At 43.2% G+C, this 27,552-nt stretch overlaps 1 protein-coding gene across 1 annotated transcript; it reads left to right on the top strand.

The window, feature by feature from the left end:
* slc8a4a (solute carrier family 8 member 4a) lies at nt 1-26,278 on the top strand (the record flags this gene model as incomplete). The annotated part of the gene is made up of 7 exons (XM_084075181.1): nt 1-1,092; nt 1,704-2,221; nt 16,295-16,401; nt 17,118-17,236; nt 21,884-21,983; nt 24,489-24,761; nt 25,899-26,278. The coding sequence occupies exons 1-7, from the start codon at nt 16-18 to the stop codon at nt 26,276-26,278; spliced, it is 2,574 nt and encodes an 857-aa protein (XP_083931307.1). The 5' UTR covers nt 1-15.
* Between the last annotated feature and the right edge of the window lie 1,274 nt (nt 26,279-27,552).

Here is a 27,552-nt window from a genome sequence, read left to right as displayed (position 1 = left end):
GCGGCTCTCATTTACATGTTCCTGGGCATGTCCATCATCGCCGACCGCTTCATGTCCTCCATCGAGGTCATCACCTCGCAGGAGAAGGAGATCACGATCAAGAAACCCAACGGCGAGACGACCACGGCCACCGTGCGCGTCTGGAACGAGACGGTGTCCAACCTCACCCTGATGGCCCTGGGCTCCTCCGCTCCGGAGATCCTGCTCTCCGTCATCGAGGTGGTCGGCCATAAGTTCGAAGCGGGCTCCCTCGGGCCCAGCACCATCGTGGGCAGCGCCGCTTTCAACATGTTCATCATCATCGCCATCTGCGTGTACGTGGTGCCGGAGGGTGAAACTCGCAAGATAAAGCACCTGCGGGTGTTCTTCGTTACCGCCGCCTGGAGCGTGTTTGCCTACATCTGGCTGTATCTCATCCTGGCCGTGATCTCCCCCGGAGAAGTAGAGGTGTGGGAAGCGGTCCTCACCTTCCTCTTCTTTCCCATCTGCGTGGTGCAGGCCTGGATCGCCGACCGACGCCTGCTCGTCTACAAGTACATGCACAAGCATTACCGCGTCAAAAAGGATCACGGCATCATCATCGAGACCGAGGCCATGTTCACCAAAATGGACTTGGAGATGGACGGTCAGGGCATCAACTCCAACGCTCATCCCAAAGAGCTTCTGGATGGCATGCTGGAGGGGGTGGAGGAAGGTGGGGGCGGAGACAGCCCCGGACACGACCCAGAGGAGGAGGCTCGTCGGGACATGGCCCGGACGCTGAAAGAGTTGAAACAGAGGCACCCTGAGAAGGACATGGAGCAGCTGATCGAGATGGCCAACTACCAGGTGCTGGTCCAGCAGCAGAAGAGCCGGGCGTTTTATCGCATCCAGGCGACACGCATGATGATTGGAGCCGGAAACATACTGAAAAAGCACGCTGCTGACCAAGCGAGAAAGGTGGTGAGCTGTCATGAGGCAAGTGGCCAAGAAGAAGATCCCCACACTATCTACCTTCAGTTTGAGCCTTCTAACTACCAGTGCTTTGAGAACTGTGGTTCTATGAAGCTGTCTGTCACGCGCCATGGGGGAGAGAGTGGCTGTACTGTGAAGGTAAGAGACTGTGATTTTTGGGAAACTTTACCATTTATCATGGTTGACATTATGCGTACAGCCCCCTTGGTGTCAAATCACTCCTAAGATTAAGCACACTCACTTTACCACTCGGAATGGATTACAGTGGTGGAATGGATATTGGAGTGTGTGCTCAAATCATTTGAGTGAGCAGAGTTGAGGGTTTGCGCAAGGTTCAGCAAAATCCATCTTCAGTGGAATTTCTTCTCATCAGTAAACTGGTATAGAATAGGAATTAGATTAGAAAGAACATTACCAAGCAAAGGGTGCATATAAGGAGCTTTCCGTTTCACATGGTGTAGTGATAATACAATTAACACCTGTCACTGGACTACTGAAAAATTAAATAGACAGGACTCACAATTGGTGCAATTTATAGGATATTGCATATTATGCAAGTCTTAAGTAGACAACAGACATAATACTGCCTGACAATGACGCTTTGTACAGTATATATGCTGTATTCTTTTCAGTAAGAGGATGAGAGAAGTGGGAGCGCTTTTATGCCAGATGCTTACATGTTTTTCTGTGTTATGTGATTGAGTTTTTAACCTATTCAAGCACCAAAACAAGTCCCTGTGTGCCCACAGGTGGACTACCGCACTGAAGACGGGACTGCCAACGCTGGCTCTGACTACGAGTTCGCTGAAGGCACGCTTGTCTTCAAGCCCGGAGAGACGGTGAAAGAGTTCACCGTCGGAGTCATCGATGACGACATATTCGAAGAGGACGAGCACTTCTATGTGCACCTCAGTAACCCCCGTATCGCGCATCGCGCAGAGGTTTCCGTCCTAGAACCCAGCTCCATCACCTCAAGCAACAGCATGGTGGGTATCTTGTCCCACATTCCGCCAAAGGCAGCCCTGGGCAACGCTCACTCTGCGACGGTGACCATCTACGATGACGACCACGCCGGTATTTTTACGTTCGAGAGCGAGAGCATGCGAGTCAGCGAGAGCATCGGCTGCATGCAGGTGAAAGTTCACCGTACATCCGGTGCCAGGGGAAAGGTGGCCATTCCGTACCACACCATAGAGGGCACTGCCAAATCCGGGGAGGACTACGACGAAGTCTCGGGGAAACTGGAGTTTCAGAACGACGAGACCATGTGAGTCATTGTCACGTTGCATTCTCACAGATTCAGACATTTGAAATTACGTTGTCACTGTCAAAGTCGTATTCAATTGTAAATTGCTTTGTAACAAACCAGTTTGTGGCAGGGAGCCTTACAGTAAAGTCCAGAAACTATGGCAGTGGCCCAGAGATGAGAGATGCAGCTTTACAACTAACTTTCAGGTTTAAGAGTTTTAAATCTCAGAGCTGGCTGGGGAAATTTGGACAGAGAAAGTGAATGGTAAAATGATCTCCTCTTCCTCAATAACTGCTGAGCCCTTGAGCGCTAAAATCCTATATTGCTCCGGTAAACTGTTCTGTGGCTAAGAGTAGGAGACTGTGGCAGTGCTCCCTGATGAGAACATAATATATGTAACTGCCTGAAACAGGGAGTTGTTTGCTAGCCTCCCAGGCCTGGGATGAAATCCCACCACACATTTCTTTCCTGGCACTTCCCCAATGCTGGTGCCCTCTCCGCATCTCTGCTTCAATAAATGCAGAACAGACTTCCCATATTTAGAGAGTAGACTTACATCATTGTGCTTAGAAAATACTAATGCCCATTGGCAGTTGAGGTAGGTAGATAAGATTTAACTGTTATTGAGGAAGAGAGATTGTGTTCTGTTTGTGACTTGGGTGTTGGGTGAATTTTACTTTTTGTTGTATTGTACGAGTTAAGATTGTCTCTTTTTGAAAAATGCTAACTAAGAAACCACAGTTATTATGGTAGAATGCCTGTTTAGAGTGGATACTATGTTATGTAACTGTGGGTAAAGCATGGAAAGTGAGACAGGATAGGTTACACTGTATATTTCTGAATGCTTGATGATTCTGTAAGTGATATCTTTTGGGTAAAACAATAGTTTTTGGTTAAAAAGATAAGCTCTACATTCTGATGGTAATCAGTGTTTTTTTCAGTATCAGGGTTCTCCCAATCTCTCCAGCTCTTACATTTTCTGTTCAGTATCCCAATTTCCAGAGAGAAGCCATTATCAGCCTATACATTTTAGTGTTCCAGCTCCAATTTTGTCTGCATTTGTCTTAACATAGCAATGGCAAGAGAGAACAATGAGTGGGTGATAAACTATCAAAGCAGGTTAATGTTTGTTTATAATTATCAGCGTACCTGAGAGCAATTCATGCATGTAAGAGCAGAGAGGAGGACAAGAGGGTAAAGTAGGGTGTTAAAGGAGTACCAAACCGGTGGTCTGACATGTTTCACCGTATTAACTACGAGTTTTGCTTAATTTGTGTAGGGAGGTTTAGCCGACATTGACTCAGGTAACTTTCAGGTAAGTTCCGTAACCTTTCAATGACTATATGGAGAAAATATGAGCAGATTTGAAATCCCAAAATAAAGTAATGGTCAGACAATTGGTTTGATTATGTAGAGTTAGATATGGCCAAAGCTGACTTTTGACGGTGGTACGCTTCTTTAAACGCATACCTACTATGACATAACACTGTCTGTACAGTATGTTATATGGAAGAAAATGTCAGACTGAGATAGATAGATAGATAGATAGATAGATAGATAGATAGATAGATAGATAGATAGATAGATAGATAGATAGATAGATACTGTAGATACTGTAGATAGATAGATACTGTAGATAGATAGATAGATAGACACTGTAGATAGATAGATACACAAATAGATAAATAGATAGATAGATAGATAGATAGATACAGTAGATAGATAGATAGATAGATAGATAGATAGATATTTGTCGTACAGTAAAGTATATAGGACGTATGTCGTTCAAATACTGGCTACTGTAATAAAACCATGGCTGAATTAAGGGTGCATGTCTGTGTGCTTGCGTGCTTGTGTGTGCTTGCGTGTGTGTGCTTGCGTACGCGACTACGCGTGTGCATGCGTGCGTGTATAAGAGCCAGATGAGTATGTTCCCGTGAAGAGGATTTCAGGGCTGGTGTGTGGGCGTATTGTGTGGGTTGGTCGAGAGGGAAATATGCCAGGTGAATGTACATTGTGTCAAAAGAAAAGATATTCCATTTTGTCCTGCCTAGCCATTCACACGAGAAATTATTAATTCATTTGTCGGTTTGTGTTGCATACCTTTATCTGTGTGTGCACCTGCCTCTGTGCATTTGTGTGCGTGTGCGTGTGCGTGTGCGTGTGTGTGTGTGTGTGTGTGTGTAGCTGTGTCACTTTCACTTTGAACACAAATCAAACAATGTTGCTTTAAAAGGGGAACAAACGTAAGAGCTGCTGAGAAGAGAAATGATGGTAAATAGAGAGAGTCAAGGTGGCATAAGGATGAAAGTTAGTGCTCCCGCGATGAAAGGAATGATGAAAACGGAATTCTTGTGGCATTGCTAAGTCTGATATATCCTTCTCTATGGCATTATTTTGTTCCAACCCACTAAAATCATCCTGACTCACTCGCACTTTCAGACCATGGTGAGGCAATGTTTTCTTTGATGGGAGCGGCCCCATCCAGGTTAATGATGTCTCCTTCTGCAGTGCATGAAATGCCTATTTGTCAGTCAGTTTTGTTTAAAAGATTACAATTACGTGTAGCTAGCATTTGTCATCATTGTTGCATGTTTGTTTTTTTACGGCCATGCAATTTGGCATTATGTATCTACTAGATTCAAATCCATTCCTATATTGCGCTGATCAGAGCATGGCCACCGAGTTATGGCCATTTAAGATGTTAGACACTGCTGTAACACTGCTGTAGTGCCACACATGTGTGCAAATGTTTATTTTTTTGTGTGTGAGTGTGACTATTGTCCCTGAACAGCATTTGTGCCATGTTTGGTGAGGATTGGAGAAATATTGTGCAACATTGCCTGTGACATATGACCACTGGTGTGAGTATTGTCATAGCAGACCCCTGAACAGTGTTTGTGCCAAGTTTGGTACAGATTGGAGCAACACTGTGTCTGTGTCTAACATGGTGGACCCTGGTGTTGGAGCAACACTGTGTCTGTGTCCACACGTGGACCCTGGTGTGACTATTGTCATGGCAGACCTCTGAACAGTGTTTGCGCCAAGTTTGGTACGGATCGGACCAACGCAAGTCCGCATGTTACGTTTCTGACGTCCACCGTCCGCCTGACCTACCGACCGACCGACCGATGTAGGATACTATGTGTTAGTATGTACTGTTAGTAGATCAGCAACAATCCTTGTTGAAATATAATTCAGGAAGTTAGATAATGTGGAAAAGGGGACATTAATTTATTTTCTGTACTGTACTTTATGTGTGTCTGTGAACATGTAGGCTTGCGTGAGCTTCACGTGGCAGTGTTTATTTGTTTGGTGTTTCTTTTTCCTTTTTTCCTTTTATTCTGCTGACCAGACAGACAAAGTTTCTGTTTCAAACAACAGAGTTGGCTCTTTTTAATTGGGTTTTCTCCCTGGGCGGACACTGCTCAAGAAAGATGACAGCAGTCAGCAGCAAGGCTAAGGGGCTTGTGTGGGTGCACGTGTGTGTATGCATGCACGTGTGTGTGCACACATGTGTGTGGGTGTGGATGTGGATGTTGTTTACACATGTTTGTTGGCACGTATCTATGCGTGCATGTATGTTCCTGTTTCTGTATGTGTTTGCGTGTGTCAGTGTGTGTTTCTCTGCATGTGTTGAGTTTTGTTTTGTGTGGGGGATAACAGCAGATGAGGAGATGGCTCTGGGTTTTAGGCAGGTTAAAATTCACTCTAATCAAAAATTCCCCATTAAAGAAATCTGCACTGCAGTAAATAGATGACTATTTACACACACCCGCACGCACGCACACACACACACACACACACACACACACACGCACACGCACACGCACACGCACACGCACACGCACACGCACACACACACACACACACACAGAGAGAGAGAAAACCTCAGAGGCAAAATATACATCCACATTTAATTTGGATAACTATTTAGCTCTGTATACTGGATTAGGGGAAGATCTGCATAAAACCTTCTCTATGCCTTCGTTTATTTACAGCTCATGTTCATTTCTGTCTGGCTTAGTGTGTGTGTGTGTGTGTGTGTGTGTGTGTGTGTGTGTGTGTGTGTGTGTGTGTGTGTGTGTGTGTGTTTGCAATGGGAGCAGTTATGTAAGCAAAGATGAAAGTGAACTGTGAACTGTGAGCGCAATGACTTCTCTGGGGGAAATCGATACAGGGAGTCAGGGATATATTCTTTACTACTCACGGTTTATGCCGACAGGACTGGATCAATAATGACCCAAACAACTCGACGTGCAACATGAGAGAGAGGCTCATACTGGGTGAATCATCCACACTGAAAAAAATCTAAAATGATTTTCTATCTTGCTTCAGGTATGCCACCTACAATGATCTCTATAGTCTTTTTACAGTGTTTGTAGTCTCTCATGACAGACATTTTAGCTCCCACAAATATCAAATCCTTCCACCAAACAGTGGAATGAATAGAAATTGAAGTGGATGTCTTTCTTCTCCCTGAGATCCATTTCACCTGTGCAGTCACGTACAGAAACAAGTCCTACTGGAAACCAAATTAGTCGAAGCCTAGCTAGCTCGCTACCAGCTTAGTGGGATTGTGGTTAGAGTGTCCGCACGGGGATAGGATTCAAATTCAATCCCTGTGCTAGTCATGCCAAAGACTATAAAAAAAATTGTACCTAATGCCTCCCTGCTTGGCACTTAGCATCGTTTGTAACTTTGGATTGGGGGTAAGTCCCTGCAGCATACTACTGTAGCATCATGTCCAGGATGTACTTGTACAACAAGCTGCCTGATGCTATGGCAACAGGAGATAGACTAATGAGCTATGGGCCACACAGCTTGAGAACTGTTGGTTCCTAAGACTACTAACCTCTTTCATTCTAGTTTAGTTTAGTAGATTTTAAAATACTTGTTTATGGACACTAGTGTGGTAGGTCGAATACCCTTTTGGTCTGAAGAGCAGATGACAGCTTCCGGTTCTCTACTTTTACGACTCTCCACGTGGTTTTTCTTATACATAACTTTTTTAGAGTGCTTGTATGGAACAATGACAATTTCTACATTCTAAGCACTAATACATGAGGGAGTGCTACAGTATACTGTGAGATATTGGTCCTGGAGCAGCAATGCCCTGTTTCACGTCCATACCAAGGGTACAGCTTCCTGCTTTGAAATTTAATCGAAATAGGAAGAGAGTTCAAGTGGCAGTTCATATGAATGGCCTGTAGTTTTGCTGTTTTACGCCTGCTGGTGTCAGAAAGAATTTATCTTAATGTAAGCGGATGGGTTTTTCACGGACTTTAGACTTGATTTTCTTACCTTAAAAAACATTGTCATAAATACTATATGCTTCCAGTCGCTAGTTTAAAGTCTCCTTTCAATCATCATAATATGCGTTTTGGTAAATTATGGTCCCATTTATTTAAAAATGTATTTTAAAATTGACGATAAAGGGATGATTTGATTGACAAGCTACACAACCAATAGCATTCATTCCCCGCCCCCGCTGTGACCAACAATGGTGGTTGAGAATAGTTCCCGAATCTCAAAAGATCAAGGCTGGTCCAGGAATTTTAACAGATGACCATCTGATCACAAGCAAACTTTACTCCACTGCCACCCGGTTTGCCTAATTTGACCAACGATACAACTCACCTTGGTTATAGGTATATTACGCCCCAACAGTGAGGGACTTACTCTAATTAGGCCTACTGAGTAATTATATCTTCTGAAGGTTGCACACTGTGGGTCTCTTATGCATTAAAGGGATAGTTCACCCCAACAATGTCATTTTTTTCTATCAATTACTCACCCCATGAATCCATGGAGATTTGTTTTTGTTGTATTCCTGATCCGATATTCCAATATTTGATGAATTGAAGTAAATAGGAGGCCATGGCAAAACTACAGTATATAGAAAAATATATATAAACTCCAAAACAACTCTCACAGTGTAATCACTGGGTGGACAGCAACTGTTCAGCAACTGTAAATACTATATTTAAATGTTTTAAATATAGTATTGCTCTTGTTAAGCTTGGCCGCCTATTTACTTCAATTCATCTATTGGAATATTGGATCAGGAATGCGACGAAAAACAAAAACATTTCTGTGAATTCAAGTCTTCATGCGGTGAATAATTGATAGGGAAAAAAAATTAGGGGGTGATCTACCCCTTTAATCATAGGCTTGCCACTGCATCCAGAGTCCAGAGCAAGTTCTTGCTCATTAAACACATGAACCATATAGACCTCTGGGGAACTCCGGTCAAAGAAGTATAGGGCTTAAGTGGTTAAGCAAAGCCTTCATCTAGATGTGACATAATGAGTGAGCAGGAAAGGGATGAGCCTTCATTATGGTTGATGGTCCCACACCCCGCTGTTGTGGGAACTGAGCCGACTCACTCCGTAAGTCCATCTCTCCAAACTAGTCCAACCTGACCATTATAGCAAGAAATATTTCACGTTTAATCAACAAAAAATTTGTGAATAAGAATGATAATATATTTGAAAGAGCGTTTGCCCCCGAAAATAATGTTTAAACAGTCTACACGGATTCCGAGCTTTATGCTCATCCTGAAGATCGTTTTTCATTATGCCAGAGGGACATGTTTTCTCTATTTAGGTAATTTGTTTGTTTGTCAGTGGAGAACAACATACTGCAGACTCGAAGTTTTCAGCTTCTAATCCGGGTAGGACTTGTTTGTTTCTTGAACCATTTGTTTGGAGGATTCTTGCTTAGTCTTCTAATTGCCCTTTATACTCTTCTCTCTTTTCCTGACGTCTCCTAACCGCCCATCTCCAGAGATTTTGTTACACGGCTCCTCTCTTATCTTATCAACAATACTGCATATCAGTGAGACCTGTCCTCTTGAATGACACAAAGTAACCAATCATTTGTCATGTTTATCCCATAGAAAACATGAATAAGCATGGAAGCATTAGTTGTTAGTCCAGTAATACTTCACATATTGATTGATTGAATATTTTATTAGCAATTTCCCCCCAAAAAGCACAGGAAAGTACAGTTCGATTCAAGGTCTGCTAAGAGGATTTTAAACCCAAGAAAGCCTATGGCTTGTTTCCATTGGGATGCTTCATTCATCAAAACATTTAATGACAATATATTTTATGCAACTATAAATATACAATACTATGCAAATAGTATTGTGTATTTGTATGGGGGGGGGTTGCAGCCACCTGTAAGTGCTCTTTTAGAGTGGTTTTGAAGGAGAGTAGGGATTTGCACTCCTTTATTTCCTGCCATTGACGAGATTTCTCGTTTTTCTCTGCATGGCTCAGCCAGCCATCGACGAGAAAAACAAGGGTTTTTTTTTTTTTTTTTTTTTTTTTTTTTATCACAAAGGAAGCAGGAGATAACGCGATGCGAAGATTTTCTGCTCCATTCACTTCAATGTTAAAAAATAAACAGAGACAAAATTCACATTTTACCTATTTTTGCAATGTATTTTCTCTGGCAGGGAAGGGGGTAGATTGTGTATATACTCAGGCAGTTGACTTTTTTGATTACTTTAGTTGCCATTTTATCACTGGAAAGATTTGCCTCTAAAATGGAACCCAGGTAGGTCATTTCCTCTTTTCTTGTGATCACATTGTCATCCACTTTTACTGTGAAGACGTCGGCCGTGCCAAGGTTCATTTTGGACCCAAAGAGAATGGATTCAGTTTTACCCTGGTGTAATGATAGTTCAGAGCTAAGGGCTTTTTCAAACTGCAACTTGTCCCTGTCCGAGACCAGCAGAGCCGAGTCATCCGCGAACAAGAAGAAATTGCAGTCACTAGCTGATGTCATGTTGTTTACATATATTAGCAACAGTAAAGGCCTTGGTATGCTTCCTCTCGCTCACTGGGAGGGGGGAGACAGGGTTCCGTTCACCACCACAACCTGTTCTTTCCCCTCCAGATAGGATTGCATCCAGCTCACTGATGTGCTATCAAAACCGATTGCTTTTAGTTTATCAATCAATATAGGGTGATTAACAGTGTCAAAAGCCTTTTGGAGGTCAAGCATGACCATGATGCGGTATTTGCCCCCATCCACCTGATGTTTGATGTGGTCGTTCAAATAGAGAAGGCATGTGTCAGTGGAATGGGAGGTTCTGAAGCCTGATTGGAATTTATCCATTGTTTTTTTTTCAGCAAGATACTTTTCAACCTGTTCATAAACAATTTTTTCCATAACTTTTGAGATGGAACTGAGAATAGAAATAGGGCGGTAGTTGCCGGGGTCTAATTTGCTTCCTTTTCTGTACTGAGGGGTTACTCTCAATATTTTGAAATCATGTTGGACGCGTCCCTGTTTGATGGAGAGGTTTATTATGTGGGTGATGATTGGAGCAATGGAGGCGGCTGAGTCTTTGAGAAATTTGAAGGGAATATTGTCATGACTAGTGGCCTTGTTTTGTTGAAGGGTGTTACATTTTTTAAACACCTCATCTGTTGTCACCATGGTGAGTGTACAATCATTTTTGCGTACACCTACATTTTTGTAGAATGCTTGGATGTGCTCTACACCAAAAACGCCCAGAGTGAGAGGGTTTGTTAACCAGTGTTGTGGCTATGGTTGTAAAGATGATGTTTAAGCGATTAGCCACATCCAGCTTGTCTGTAATGAGAGTGTCGTCCGACTTAATGTTGATGTTTGTAAACCTGTTTTTCAGTTTCTGACTGCAGCCTAGTTGGTTGTTAAGTAACTTCCAAAGCTCACATGGTTTGTTTATGTTTTCGTCAACTTTATCATCGAGGGCGTACCTAGGTTACCAAGGGGTAACCAAGGTACGAGGGCGTACCTAGGTTACCGAGGGGTAACCAAGGTACGAGGGCGTACCTTGGTTACCTAAAATAGGTAACCAAGGTACGAGGGCGTACCTTGGTTACCTATTTTTTTTTTACCCATCCGATGAGTTTGAGTAGAATTACACACCCTTGTGGGTTGAGTAATTAGCTGACAGAGGCCATGCAGATCACAAAACCTACTAAAAGGATTTGAAGATGGATGTTTTTTTTTTGGAGCATATCCGTGTTCCAATCTCCAATACGTTTTTATTCCCGCACCATCCACCTCAGCTAAGCACCCCTCAAGTACACCATAGAAATCATTCTAATCAGGAGGTCTGTAGATGGTACCGAGAAGCACAGGTTTAGCTTTATTAAAACATATTTCAACCCACACAGTATCAATTGCATCATGATTCAGGTCAGAACGAGTGATACTGTATATAGATATAAGCAGGGATGCATTGCTCATGGGACGGCCTTGCACACCCTGCAGGAACCTATTTGACCAGGAGCACACGCAGGCACATGATTTAAAACAACTTTAAATTCACACCTCAACAAAGTTTACAAAAGCTCCCGACTCACATCAGCTGAATTAACATAGGAATGAGCCTAGATGCATATCAAGTGTCCATTGTGTGACCTGTAGTGTAGGTGTTATTAAAATAGAGCGCATAGGGATATGGATATAAGTTAATATCCTGATGTATGTACATGCGGACACCACCCCCACGCCTATTCCTATCATTCCTGATGACTGTATAATTATCTATTTCAATCTCAGAGTCGTTATTGAATCATCAAACTTGGTCACAGAGAAGCTCAAAATGTGAACCTTACTGTCGCGAAACATTTCTCTGATTTGGGCCAGTTTAGGCCCAACAAGACAGGGTGCAGTACGTTAGTCCGACAGCGCATTCCTCCGACAGCGCAGCGCTCCGACGTTTCCAATACTAAACCCGAACCAAACCCGCACCCTAACCCTAACCGCACGCGGATGCCACATAGTCGGAGAAAAGGTCTGTCGGATTAACGCATGCCTCCCAACAAGACAGACCATTGGCATCAAAAGTAGTGTACATGTTTTCGATGGGGAAATAGTCATCATTCAAGTCACCAGGCTGAAGTTGAGAATTCAGCCTGGGGGAGGGGGGTATGTCGCCATGTTGTCCATTGTTCAGGGGATTCGGTGGAGACGATTGCCTTGGGAGAGGAAGGGGGGGGGGGGGGGGTGTGGCTGGGTTTCAAGGCTGTGAACTGCTTCCAGGCCTCGGTGAAGGGTGCAATGTAAGCCGCAATCTGACCCTGGTCCTCGGTGTTGGGTATTGGGGCCTCGATGGAAGCTGCATGAGGTCTCCATGGATCCCCGTCCTCAGCCGTGCTGCGTCCCACGGTCGAACTCGGTGGATCTTTCCGCCACGTTCCGTTGTTGACTGGATCGGCGGTCGCTTCAACGTGGTCGACTATGCTGGTTAGCTGGGGCGGTGGAAAGCTATTGTTGTTGGCATAGCTCTCACGGACTGACCCCGTTGTTAGGCTAGCTTCAGTAGGCTCCGTGATCTGGAAGCTTTTTGTTGGTGCGTTAGCCTCGTTAGCAACCGTCCGTTGCTAGGGAACACAGCAGCTGTTCCATAGCTAAACTTGCCGTCGTTTGCCTTGTAGTAACTGCGCTTGGGTTGAGCTGTAGGTCTCCCGGAAGTAGTAGATATAGGAAGATCATAGACCTTCGATCCATCCCACCATTCAGGGGCTTGTTTTTAAGATCTGGGTTTGATGTCAGCGTAGAGTAAATCGCCGCGGTCCCGAAGCCAAGATGTTTAGACTCCGTACCATTGTGCAGGTAGAAATCATTATGGGATTCCTTCTTTACACGTACAGTTTTCTCCATTTCCATTTGGTGTAAATTCCGTGGTGAATTAAGGTACAAATCCGTAATCCACAGAAGGAAGAGGAGAAAATGTGCAAAAATCCTAGCCGTTGTTTTGGTTGTTTTGGTGCATGAGAGAGAGCGTTCAGAAATGCGACCACCCATGTTGACTTCGGATGTTGGATCTGATATACTGTGTAGGCCTACTTGGAGGAGTTAAGGCAAGTAGATAGCAAGTAGAATACACATATACTTGGAAGTGTTACTCATTAGTATAATAGAGTACACATCTATAATTGTTGCGAAGTAACTGATGCCTAGCTTGAAACCTCCCAATTCGGGGCATGAGGCCAGCGTGATGTCACACGTGACCTGCGTCAGCACTCATAGCATATAAGCTATCGTCCCCTAAGAATCAGTGCTTAGCCTCATTACTACCCAACGAAGATGACTATCAACTCTACCGAGGCCATAGGGAGGAACTAATCTCTCCAGTTCTGGAGAGGTAATTAGGAATTGTCTGGAGAGCTGTTACTAATGCTTAAAAAGGACCCTGTTGCAATGTTGGAGAAATTAAGAAAAAGCTTGTGACATTGCCGCCATAGGGAGGAACTCATCGTTCTGCCCCTGTCACACTTGTGGCGTCACTCATAGACTAAGCCCAGGAGAGAAAGAGAGAGAGCAGAAGGAACTCTTACAGAGTTCTGCCCCGCTCGACCAGGAGGATTGGATTTACGCCCCGAATATCATTCTCCACAGAAGAAGAAGAGACGGCTATCTCACATTTACCATTCTGAGACTTAAGAGTGCAAATAACTCTCGCCGCCCCTCGTCGCCATCGACCCCGAGTGTGACAACTCGCCAGAAACCAGCTAATCTATCATTGATCAGGATATACAGAAACAATCAACAACAATCTCCGTAACCTTGGTTACAATAATTGTAAGTCTTAGTTGCCAGTACTGTAGAATACACATCTATATTTAGATGTGTTAGTGGCTAGTAATACACATCTCCTGATACTTGGAAGGGTTAGTGGCTAGTCTAATAGAATACACATATATATTTGGAAGTGTTAGTTCCTAGTATACTAGAATACATTTAATCTTTTAGTGTGTTCATCTTTTAAGTGTTAGTGGTTGGTATAGTAGAATACACATTAATACTTGTAAGTGTTAGTTGCTAGTACAGTGGAATACACATTAATACTTGGAAGTGTTAGTTGCTATAGTATAATAGAATACATCAGGCTACCCCAGGCTAAGGACGAGATAGAGAAACATCTGACTGCTCCTTTGAAGAACAACGTATTGATTTGGGTTAATCTTTTCTCACGGTGGAGAGGATTTGCGCTCCCCGCAGCTGTTTTAAACCCTGTACTCAGTTTTTAGAACCCAGAACAAATACAGACACACTCAAGCATACATAGTCTGTTTGATAGCAGAGATACACAATGACTTTCTATCTTTGAGGATTATAAAGACGTGCAGTGCTCACGGCTGTCAAAAAGAGGGGGGGACGGAACACACTGTTCTCTGATTAATTATTATCAATAATCATTCTGTGACATCACAGGACAACGTGACAAGTTTAATTATAAGTGAGTGTTGAGTAATAGCTTCACAGCAAAATCCTGAGAGTTATATAACTCTAAGAGGGAAAAAGGCAAACCATAGGTGTAAATTTGTACACTTTTGATATCTGCACTGTCACATAACACAGTGTCTTGCAAGAGAAGATCTTGTTTCTTTTGGACAGTTGTTTATGGTTATGCAGGAGAAACCAAACATTTGGTCCCACCAATAGACTATAACATTATCACTTCAAGAACACGAACTTTACACTCTTTTTCTTAATTCCTCCAACATTGCAACATGCTCCTTTTGAAGCATTAATAACAGCTCTCCAGACAATCTCTGTTCTCCCGTCAACATGGCTTTGACAAGCCACAGCGTATCAACATTGTGTAAAGCCCCCTGGTTTCTGTTCCTCTGCCAGCCCATGTTTGAAAGTACCCAACCCATTGAGTGTATGTCGACAGAAATAGACACCCTCCCACACATCATTAGGGAGAAACACAGAAAAAAATAAGACAGACTCAATGTGACAGTTTAGGAGAATGGAACAGGCTGAGCCGCTCGCTGAGGCACGTAAGTTAGGTCACAATGAGGCGTGTCAAGGAACCACACAGTCATGTAGCCTACTGTACACTACAGTATATGTAACCAGCCAGGGTCATGTGGTGTGACACATGTACTTCCCAGTTGTTTTAATGGGCTTGGAGCACTCAGTGGGAGGGTTTGTTACAAAACACAATAGACACAATAAAGGGCTATTTTGAACATCAACATACATTTCTGCTCTATGACATCGTTGGCACAATCTGAAATGTACGGCTTTGTGGAACCTATGTGTGATTTCATTCTCATTCACTCGCTCATCTTGGTTGGAATTGGGTTGATGGCATGGAGGGAGTATACCCTCTTGTGGAATGTTGAGGAACTACATTGCTGCATCAGAGACTAGCTCATGCTAAAATAAATGAATATTTCACTTGTATCAAAATAGACAACAAATGGCATAAATGCACAGCTTGGGTAACTACGACATGTGGCAAGTACTGGGAGCTGAAGTTAGGTGTGGTGCTACACAGCAGCAGTACTGTACATCAGACAATAATATAATATATTAGAGAAGAGGTGGGTTAGAAACGAGTAAAGGCGAGGCCAGCTGACATGAGCCATTTCACTATACTTACTTAAATATATTGTTCACCCTGTAAATAGGCTATATTTTCACAAATATACTCTAAATATATTCAACTGTCAAATGCTGAATTGAAAACAACTAAAAGGATGTTACAGTATACTGTTTATAATTTAGCATTGTATGTATAGAAGCATGGCGGCCAACATTTAACACGTTTAACACGTTTAATTAAAATTAGTCAAGATTCAAGATGGTTTATTTGTCACTCACTCATTGGTTCAAGCAGCCAAATGTTGGACAGATGGAATGTATGGTCACATATTGCAGTCATACACACAAACATACACACGAATGTTCCCCCCAGAATATGGATGCTGGGGTTAAGTGGTTCAGCTTTGGCACCAGAATCAGCTTTGGACAGCACTCACCTATCTAACATAGCAAAGCTTCAGCACCATGGACAGCACTCATCTATCCAAACAGCATAACAGGCGCTCGGGTGGCGCAGTGGTAAACAAACACAAAAAAAACCATTCACAAACAAATGTATGGATGGCATGCACAAACACGCAGGCCAGTCCTCAAACACACAGTCCATCACCAATCATTAACAGTCCACACACACTCTTGTTATGCCAACTCTGCATTATACTAATTTTCGTGTTTCATTTTAGTTGTCATCTGATTCAGTCTTACTCACCACAGCTAAGATTTTGACCCGTCTGTTTTTAGGAAGCTGCTGGAAGTGAAGATTATTGATGATGAAGAGTATGAGAAGAACAAGACCTTCACCATCATCCTGGAGGAGCCCATTCTGCTGGAGGTGGGACAGAAACACGGTAAGTCAACTCAGAGTCAGAGATGCCAATTGAAATGACTGGTTCCATATTAGTCCCAAAATGTTGTCATTTATGAGGGCCCCTATCTGCCCAGGACCGTTGGAATCTTCCTAATTTCTTACCGTTTTTCATTGACCCTGTCACGGTGCAAGGCAGGTGAGGACCCAGAAGCAGACCAATGCAGGCAGGAAGGTCTAATGCAATGTATTCATTAACACTTCAGGTTACAGCAGGACAGACACAGGCAGGAACACTGTAACAATGGCTATAACCTGACAAGGGAACACCCACAAACACAGGACTTAAATAGACAGACTAAACTAGACACAGGTGAAACTCAAAGACAATCAACACCGGGATTGGCTGGGGCACAACAGGACACAGGTGGAGAACATAACTAATCAGAGGGAAGTGAGACAAGACAGGAAACACTAACTAGGCTAAACAGGAAACACTAGGACATCACTACATAATAAAAGTACAAGGAGAACAATAAACAATAGAAACGATACTACATAATAAGATTCAGAGACACAGATCCTGACAGACCCTGCCGTGAACAACACCACATGACCCAAATCCAAGCCACAGGCAAACCAATTTAACTATAACAGTGTAATAAGCCTTTACACTGTCACAGTTAGATCAACACTGGATCTTACTGTGTAGTATGTCCACTGTGGGTTGACATGAATGTGCTCCTCCTTTGTAACCAGGAGACTCCAATGATAACAAGCCAGCAGGAGGGCTGGAGGATGTAGCCAAGATGGGCTGCCCCAGTCTGGGAGAGCACACCAGGTTGGATGTCGTCATTGAAGAGTCCTATGAATTTAAGGTAATTCAAGCAAAGCTCTTCAGGATCATTAATGGTAATCAATCACATGTAAAAAGGTTTTACACTCACTAACAAGATTTTGCTGGTAATGTCATGCTTTACCTGTGTGCCATCGGGCCGCATATAGGCTTAAGCCCACCCTGACAGGGAAATCAGAAAAGGTCTGAAACAGGGCTTAGAAGTTCAAATACATGTAATGAAGGTGTTATTTTGTAGGGAACTCAAAAGTTCAACAAAAGGTCCAGAACACTCTTCTGGCAAAAAGTTAAAAAGCCTTTATTAAGATGACTATTTCATGGTGAAATTCTTAAGAAGCGTGGACAGTGAATGTGCATTGCAAAACAGAACCGTGTTACCACCCACGCCTAGCGCCACAGACAGCCCTCTTCAGTGTTCCCAGCTACCTTAATTGATTCCATTATTCAAAATAGAAGATGCTCCGTGCACTGCAGTGCTACAGTACTCTCTAGGGTGCCAGTCAGTGCAGGGTAAATCAGAATAAACAAAACAGCGGTGCACACCAGGATACTTAGATATACATTATTTATTCATGAGTTATAAGACAATAAGAAAGTGAACAGCGTGTTCCCCATTCCCTTGATTTGTCTGGGTTGCTTAATGAGAACCTGCTGCTTTTTAGTTTATTCTGATTTCATTGTACATAGGATTAGTCAACACAAAGATGGAAATGAGCTGATTGTCAGTCCTGTATGGGCTCATGTAAAGTAAATGCAGTGTTCATTTGTGTAAAAATGGACATGGAAGGCACTCAAAACATTTTATACTTTGGCTATTAAAAAATAGCAGATTAACAAGCTCATAGCTTCGTGCCGTGCTATGAGCTTGTAGATCTGCTATTTTTTCTTTTTTTTTTGTGCAAATCTTTGAATATATATATATATTTTAAACCAATTTTTTTTTTATTCAAATCATTTGCTTCCTGGAACAAAATATTTTGAGATGGGTCAGCGGCCAAATACATGGGCCAAATAAATGTTTGAGAACCACTGCAACATAGGTTTTTCAGAAACCTGTTGTAGACATTTACAATCGGCCTCGGGTTTTAATGGGTTAAAAGTACTCCTCCTACCCCTTATTTCATGTGATCTTTAAGGATCATGTGATCTTGTGATCTTTAAGCCCTGGCACAGGCTGAGTGCTGCAGGGCCTTCAGGGGTTGCTGGAGGGCAACAACTGTAGAGAGGTATGTTGGGGGGATTTTAGGATTACAGTTCAGCGAGCACAGCGGTAAAACTGGAAAGTACCAACAACCTGTTCTTTCACAGTTTTAACCTACCAGCAACTTCTGGCAGCCTGGAGGTGCAAATCCTCCTCTAACAGCACTTTGGGGTCCGAGGGGTACAAAGAACATAAAAAGAATATGATCTGATATTGGTTACGAACAATTTCATCATACACGTCAGGCGACTTCAAAACAGGTAGATTATTTTTTATGAAAGCCAAACTAAGAAAATAGAGTAAATAGAAAAAAAGGTGTCATTATAAAGAAGAATGTTTTGTGCTCTTGCTTAATACTTGCCAGCTTTGCTGCTCCGTCACTGTTTTGATTATTTTCACTACTGTCTGTTGCATGGTTTGAAACTTTGAACTTTGAAAACTTGAAAACTTTAATAAACAGATATGGGGGGGGAGACACATATTTTGTGCTGGTGAAGGGGGCAGGACCCAACACAAATCTTGCGGGAGTGGACGGTTTTGAAGTTGTTTTTTTTTAAGGTGGGAAAGGGCGGTAAAAAACATCCCGCACCATTCTGTAATAACCTGGAAGTGCACCTGAACTGAAGCATGCAACAGTGTTGTTGGAGCACGGGTGCAACATGGAGGATGTTTAAAAGAAGATCAAAGCTGGTGATTAGAATACAAAAGCAAAGCAAGGAGGAAGGTCTGATATTGATGCATTTCTACATTTTTACGGTGGAAACTATTTGGAGGAGGAGAATTGAATTTTGAAATGGTGTTGCACCTATTTATTAATAACCTACTGAGGAGCAGTAATCCCAGCCCACTGTGTCGCTGTCCGTGGTGCTGTAAAGGCCATGCTGTAATATTGTAGGACTTGATGGTACTTATAGGCTCTATGCACAGCAGCCATATTGGAAAGAAATTGGGCCTCTTCTTACTTCCTTCACAGGTGTTACCAATGATACTAATGAAGGCTCTGTTCCATTCTGTTCAGGGTGCTGATATCGTGCATGTTGGCTCACTAGAAACACTCCATTTTGGTTCCCAAATGGCCCCTTATGGTATGTGTGTAACTCTGAGAGTGTACAAATGGAACCAAATGGACCCCATGGGGGTCCTTGAAAATTAGACAACCACTATGCCACACTAAATGGAACAGAGCCTTAATTAGTATCATTGGTAACACCTGTGAAGGAAGTAAGGAATGGGGCCCAATTCATTCCCAATATGGCTGCTGTGCATAGAGCCTATTGTAGCTATCGCTGTGGGCGTGAGCAGGCATTCAGAAATTAACTGCGGGCGGTCAGAAATTAAACCACTGTGGGAACGGCCGGGAATGGTCAGAACGGTCGGGAGCGTGTGAGAGTGGGACAAAGAAAGCAGTCCCGCACAGGGCTCTAGAACACGCTCCCCCCCACCACCAGCCACACACGAACAATCCTCCTCCCCGTGGTCATACCCCCCCCCCCCCAAACACAAATCACACCCCTCCGGTTGAGAACTGCAGCAGCTGCAGGAGACCCTGGCATGAACCCCATGGCAGCGGCAGACCTCCACGGGCAGCAGCGGGTCCTGATGCCAGCCCCGGCGGCAGCAACGGGCCCACTGGTTGACAGCCCAGCAGATGCGGCAAGGGCGTCACGGCCATTCACTGTGCGTACGACGCGACACCCTCACTCTCACGGATCCGTGATTTCATACCCCCCGCTTTTTGAAAAAAAAAATATATATATATATATTTTTTGATAATAAATCGGTAAAATCAGGCAATAATAAGAATTAAAATAACCTAACCCTAACCCTAAAACCGAAATAAAGTAACCAAAACACGAAAAAAAAGTAACCAAAACACGAAAAAAAAGTAACCAAAACACGAAAAAAAACTAACAAAATCCACCAAAAAACGCACAATTTTGAAAATACAGAATTTGTTTACATTTGACAGTTACAAATGTTTTTCACGCTTTCTCAAAAATAGCAGATCTACAAGCTCATAGCGCGGCACTCGGTGCCGCGCTATGAGCTTGTATATCTGCTATTTTTGAATAGCCAAAGTGTAAAGTAAGGGGTATAGTTCCACCGAAAGTCCATCCCCCCCCACCCTCTGAGAGACCGTGACGTCCCTGCAGATGCGGCAGCGGCAGGTCCGGACGTTAGACCGTGGGGGCAACAACAGACCCTGGTGTGTGAGCCCCCATGGCAGCAGTATAGAGCTCGACGGGAGCCCATGCAGCAGCAACAACAACTGGCCCTGACAACAGCCACGTAACAGTAGCAGCAGCACTGAGAGGACAGCTCCACAGCAACAACAACAGGCCCTGTCAACAACCCTGCAGCAGCAGCAGTAGGCCCTGATGATATAGTAGCCTTGATGACACTGATGGCAGCCCTGAAGCGGTGGCTGACCCTGATGACTGACCCGCAGCAGCAACAGGCCCTCCACCCCCAGATCCTCACAAACAACTGAGGGAGGTGTCAGCTCGCCAAGATCCTATAACGTCTTTCTACTCTGCTACAACCCAGAGCATGCTGTCAGGGGGCATGACTATTATGGTATGGACAGAGCTCTATCCCAGGACCTATACGACTGCTGCGGCAGGGATGGTGAGGTTGGCTGAGCGGAGCGCACCAGGGAGCTCTCCCCCGTCCCTTTTCGTGGCAGAAACGTGTAGAATTCCAAATGTGCATATTATTTGTTTTGTTCAAAAATCATGTCTGTTGTACGAGCATTAGAGTCTGTGACCTGTCTATTCGTTGAGACTTTTTGGCTCCACAGCAGGGGATCCAGTCACACATCCCTGCTGAGTCCATTCAACAGCGGATTAATTCTGAACCTGTCAGCTATTATGGTTATAGTGTCTATTAGTGTAGAATGTCTACATATTAAAATCTATACTGGGATGTTAGAAAACGGAGGACAGAAGAGCCTAGAGAGGGAGACGGCACGGAGGACGTTTGAATGCTATGCTGCCGCATTACTGTTTTTATGCTCCAATCTTCCTCAATAAAATGTCTCTACTTCACCCTGAGTGAAAATATATTTTAGTTTCCATGGCACCCTGCAGGACATAATAGAGCAGGTGCTTGAGCAGGACAAAAAGAATATGAAGGGCGTCATCAGACGTGTTCGTGATGATGCAAAATGAGAAGTGCTGCCTGGAAATGTAACACAGGCCAGGACTTTAGGTTTAGAAAGAGGATTTTTTTTCCCTGCGGTTGTCATAGCCCTAAATGAGGACATGGTCAAAAAACGAAAATATACTGTACGAACAAAAGGGGGGAAAAAAACGGTATATTCATACACAGGCCATATACTACAAGGCTATTTACTGTAAACATTTTACCGGGTATAGATTGTATATTTCTCACTCACAGTAAGTGAATTTTATTGAGGATAACGAAGATTAAATGTTTTTTTTTGTTGTTGTTGTGGGGTGTCTGCAGAACACGGTGGATAAGCTTATTAAGAAGACCAATCTGGCTCTGGTTGTGGGCAGCAGCAGCTGGAGAGAACAGTTTGTCAGCGCTGTGACTGTGAGTGCAGGTGAGTCCCAGGAAGATCAACGTGTGCAACAAGTCCCTCATTTCACACACCAGAGAGTCTCAGTGACATCTGCAGTACAATCTGTAAGTGATGTTCCCCCCCAGGCCAGCGGCACTGAGGTTCCTGTACAAGGAGTCTCACCCACTTGTGGGGGGAAATGTCCCTCAGGTAGCAGGTCAAACAGACGGAAGCATTTATTTATGCCACAGGCTGAAAACCTGCTTAATATGAAGCCTCCATTTGAAATCTCCCTGCCTCCTAGAAGCACACACACACACACACACACACACACACACACACACACACACATACATATGTGTGCGTCTGCGTCCGCACAGTCGCGTTCAGACACACACACGCACACGCACAGCATGCATTTATTTTCTGCATGCTCCATTGTTAATTCATTGTACCCTGACGTTCATTGTGCGCGGACGAGTCTATTTTGCATAATGTGTGCGTGTGTTTTTCTTTCATAATGAGCTACAGAATGAATTTCACATTTAGGGCAAATAAAGTCTTGAAATGGCTCATCCCAGACTGCACTCGCTATAAAATAACCACCCCCGGGAAACGCTGGTTCTACCAGCTGTTTTAGTGAGTAACACTCTCAATATCATACAGCCCTGCAATAGCCTTCACTGCTGCACCGATATTTGATAGTGTATTCAGAAATGTATGCGGTACTTGTCTTGAGTTTGTTTTTAGTGCAACTTGTTTTATACTTTGTTTGAAAACAACATCCTCTAAGCCCAGTCATGGTATTAAAAATGCATTACATGGCGAATACTTTACGTGATCCATCAAATGTAATTGCCCACTCTAGCCTCAGCTATTAAATGGATCTGAGGAGTTAATGTGACACCATACATAGAAGTATTTTTTTATACCTGCCAAGTGGAATTCATTTGCCAATGCAAACTACTTAGGTCTCCACAAGAACCCAGGGCATTTGGGAAAGGGGCTGAATTGCAGTTTTGGGATTTGTAATGTTTTGATTCTCTCTCTCTCTCTCTCTCTCTCTCTCTCTCTCTCTCTCTCTCTCTCTCTCTCTCTCTCTCTCTCTCTCTCTCTCTCTCTGGTGCAAATAAAGATTTGGTTACCATAAACTAAGATTAATGCCCAATTCAAGTGTATTTACAGTATAAGGCAACCTACATACTGTACAATCAAAAACAATAAAAACCTGTAAAACAATACAAAACACAAAGACCAGTTTAAAGGACAGAAAAGACAATAAAATAATAAAAGCAATGAGACCATGAGAAGAAAAAAAAGAAAGCCAACTCTCATACTGGGTTAAAAGCCAAGGAATAAAGATGCTTTTCAAGACAGAATTTAAAACTCAAATGACCCACATGGGAATGGCATGGCTCCGATGGGGATCATGGCCTTCATCTGGCCAGCCTGTGACGTCAGTCGTCATATCTATGATGTATGACTAAATATGTGGGCACGGTTTTAGCCCATTCAGAGCTTGACTTCCATTGTTATTATTATTTAAAAAAATATGGAAATATGTGGGTGTAAAAATGTTCAATAGTGGAAGGTGTAGGTTGTTAGGTGTGATCACCGTGGTGCGCAAATTACGACGCACTTCTTTCCTTTTGTTTGTTTTATTTTCACACTGTGCAGGGGGTTACAGGATATGCAGTTTAGTTGTGTGTGGTTTTCTGTACATCAGACAAAATACAGAAGGAGAAAAGTTACCCACATGTAAACAAAGTAACATACTGTAAACATAATTCGGTTATACTGCACATCAAACATCCAAACTCAAAAACAAACTTACTTATAATGGACGCACACACTGCAGCCTCTGCTGCTGCTCTCCGTACCAGACCTGACACACTGACCAAACACTTGTTTTAAAGGTGCATGGGATTGGAAATCAAATCAACAGCAGGTGCAACTAAATGGCCAATTAACTGCTGTGCACTCAGCACACATTGAAGTGAAAACAAAGGGTCCATTTTGGAGGAAAAAACAGAAACAATAATACTAAACGTAGAGTTTGGGGAATCTTCTTAACAGTGGGGGTAAAAAAAAACAATGTTTGGCCTGCTGGCAGTGTGTGTACAACGTTCGGTGCTGATCGGTCCAGCGGTTTGTGAGATTAGCCTCGGACACACAGACAGACTCCTCTCATAGACGACTAGGCTCCTGCAGAGCCATGCCATAAAAACAGACATAACGCCCTGGTAACTCAGATGGTCCATTTGTTTCCATTTGTACACACTCAGAGTAAAATTGACACTGAGAATTCATTGACAGTGTAGATTGGGGTCTCAATAATTGAAAAATATTTCCATTTGTACACTCTCAGAGTTAATCCGAAAGGGTCCTGGTGGGCCCGGACCAGACGTTAAGAAACAGTGACATAACGTAATGTGTGTATCTATTTTCTGCATAGTAATTGCCACTCTCTCTCTCTCTCTCTCTCTCTCTCTCTCTCTCTCTCTCTCTCCCTCTCTTTCTCTCTCTCTCTCTCTCTCTCTCTCTCAGGTGATGATGACGAGGAGGACAGTGGGGAAGAGCGTTTACCTTCCTGCTTCGATTACATCATGCACTTCCTGACAGTGTTCTGGAAGGTTCTGTTCGCTTTTGTCCCGCCCACAGAGTACTGGAACGGCTGGGCCTGCTTCTTTGTCTCCATCGCCATCATCGGTGCCCTGACGGCCGTTACGGGTGACTTGGCCTCACACTTTGGTTGCACCGTCGGTCTCAAAGATTCAGTCACTGCTGTTGTGTTTGTGGCCCTCGGCACTTCTGTTCCAGGTGGGTGTCTGGATGTCTACAGGGTCTCTTTAAACATCCGATTGTTCCCAAACAGTGTGCCGTGTGACAAGTCCAGGTTTACCTTGGGATTTTGTGACAACCACACCTTATTATAAAAAAAAGTTATGAAGATTTTCATATAGTGTAACTCTCTCTCTATACATATATATATTATTTTATCCTAAAAAAAAAAAAAATATATATATATATATATATATATATATATACTGTAGGGGGGTACGGGGGGGTACGGCGTACCCGTAGTTCTGACACTGTGGGAGCTGGGGGCGCGCGTGCACGCACCGTCAGCGGCGGTCTTTAACGCCTTAAAGTGTAACTTTAAACAATAGCCTCTCAAGGTTCGCGCCGTCAGTGGCGAGCCCTTCTCAATAGCGTCTACCTCGCTGCTTTGCATAACATTAGGCTACTCGAGAAAAGACACGGACTTGAATTGAATGTGTAACTGCAAGATGTGAAGGGGATCGCTTAGCAGAGGACCCAGTTCTCTGAGACAAGACAAAGACAAGTTGTCTGATTATTTTAAGTAGGCCTACTTATGTGTGGGTGAGTCTATGTAAAGGGCTTTTATACAAAATTAAAAGGAAAATACAATAATTAATTTGAAAGAAAAAGAAAAACAACAAATTAACAATGCAACAATACAACAAAACAATAATACATATGATTACATTAATAATCACATGTTGAATACAGTATTTCAACTAGCACTGAGCTGAGTGGCTATGTGCGCGCACGTGCGCGCGCGTGACGTCATAAAATACAGTACCCTTAGTTCAAAAATCCACAGCTCACCACTGTATATATATATATATATATATATATATATATAATCTTATCTTACTACTGTATAATTGACAAAAGCTCCGAAAGGAATTTGACTATTTAGAAGGAGGAAATGTTTGGAGACCTAGGTACTTTGTTTGTGCGCAGACTACGAACTCATTAATGCCCAATACAGAGGCAAATTCTATACCCTAAAAAGAAAAATAATTAACCTGCACTTTCAACCTGGCGTCCCTATTTTGGACATGTCATTATAGGTGAAATACAACGCCTCTCTTGTCTGCCTTGTGCTTCTGTCACAACATTCTCATACAATCCTCTGTATTCCTACAGACACGTTCGCTAGTAAAGTGGCTGCCATTCAGGACCAGTACGCCGACGCCTCCATCGGTAACGTGACGGGTAGCAACGCGGTGAACGTGTTCCTGGGCATCGGCGTGGCATGGACCATCGCATCCGTGTACTGGAAGACCCAGGGGAAGAGGTTCTTTGTGAACCCCGGCTCGCTGGCGTTCTCCGTCACTGTCTTCACCGTCATGGCGCTGGTGTGCGTGGCGATCCTAATGTACCGCCGCCGCGCGAACGTGGCGGGTGCCGAGCTCGGGGGCCCACGGACAGCCAAGCTCGTCACTTTCTTCTTCTTCATCTCAGTCTGGCTGCTCTACATCCTGTTGTCCTCACTGGAAGCCTACTGCCACGTTCCTGGCTTCTGAGACAGAGGGAGAAACAACTTGTCTTTACATTGTATTGTCTACTTTCATGAGCGTTTGTATAATGTTTGTATTATTATTATTTATTATTGATGCTGTACAGTATCGGATCGACTCTGGAACTTTGAACTTTTGAACTTTTCTACCATCTACTATGTTATGGAGGTTTGCTTTAGATACTGGGATTTTAACATGTTCCAGTTAATGTGGACCACTCAATTCAAATATTATAGTATCAGATATTATTATATATTTCAAATCAAGTTTACATATAGAGCAGAGACCCAAAGTTTTCCCTCCTGAACAAGCATTTGGTGACAGTGGCAAGGAAAAACTCCTCTTTAACGGGAAGAAACCTTGTGAAGAACCAGGCTCCAGGGTGGGCGGCCATCTACCTTGACTGTGTTGGGGTGACAGAGAGGGAGAGGGACACAGAGACAGAGAAAGAGTGAGGAAGAGAGAAAGACGGAGAGAGAGAGGGAGACCCAAAATTGGACACTAACTATAATAATTATGAGAACAGCAACAATGGTAACAATTATAATTACAACAATAATAATTATAATAGTCCGCAGGCTTATTCCATGGAAACCCTCGATCCGTAGCCTGTGAAATGAGAAAGTAAAATTCGGAAAAGAAGTAACAGAAAGTCGAGTAAGTGACATGCATTGGGATATGAATGCATGGCATGTTAGTTGCATGCATTGATGGCACGTGAAAGCATACAGATGGAGATGGACAGGCAAGGTTTCAGCCTGATCTTATAATGACTTTCAATATCAAATTAAAGTTCAATATTTGAAAGGTATAAGGCGTATGTGAGACAAATTGCCAGTAGGCCATGGTACTTCCTTGGCCTACTGGCAACCTACCTTGCAGAAAACAACTTGAGGCCTATAGGTCCTCTGGTAAATTAACAATATCCCCACCAAGTGGCATGCATTGAAGACAAATATGAAAACGGATCCACACAGTTCTCTGGTGCACCACAATGGTGTATTTTGGTGTATTCTATTCCATTAATATACTACACTACTCAAGTCTATGGCAGTACCATGATTCATAACATAAGAGCTAAAGCATCTGCTCCCCTCTCTTGTGCAATTATTTGATAATATTTTAATTGAGTATACGTTTGAAAAGAATGTCAAATTCATATAATTCATATAGACTTTATAATGTTTTCTACTACTTTGAAAGGAAATATGAAATGGAAATAGAAAGTGCATGGTACTATGGTACTGCATTACACTTGATATTTTTACCAGAATAATAGA

This window comes from Gymnoscopelus microlampas (assembly GCF_963454915.1).
Source record: "Gymnoscopelus microlampas genome assembly, chromosome: 12".
Taxonomy (NCBI): domain Eukaryota; kingdom Metazoa; phylum Chordata; class Actinopteri; order Myctophiformes; family Myctophidae; genus Gymnoscopelus; species Gymnoscopelus microlampas.
The sequence above is the reverse complement of the archived record's forward strand: the minus strand, read 5'-3'. Positions and strand labels throughout refer to the sequence as shown.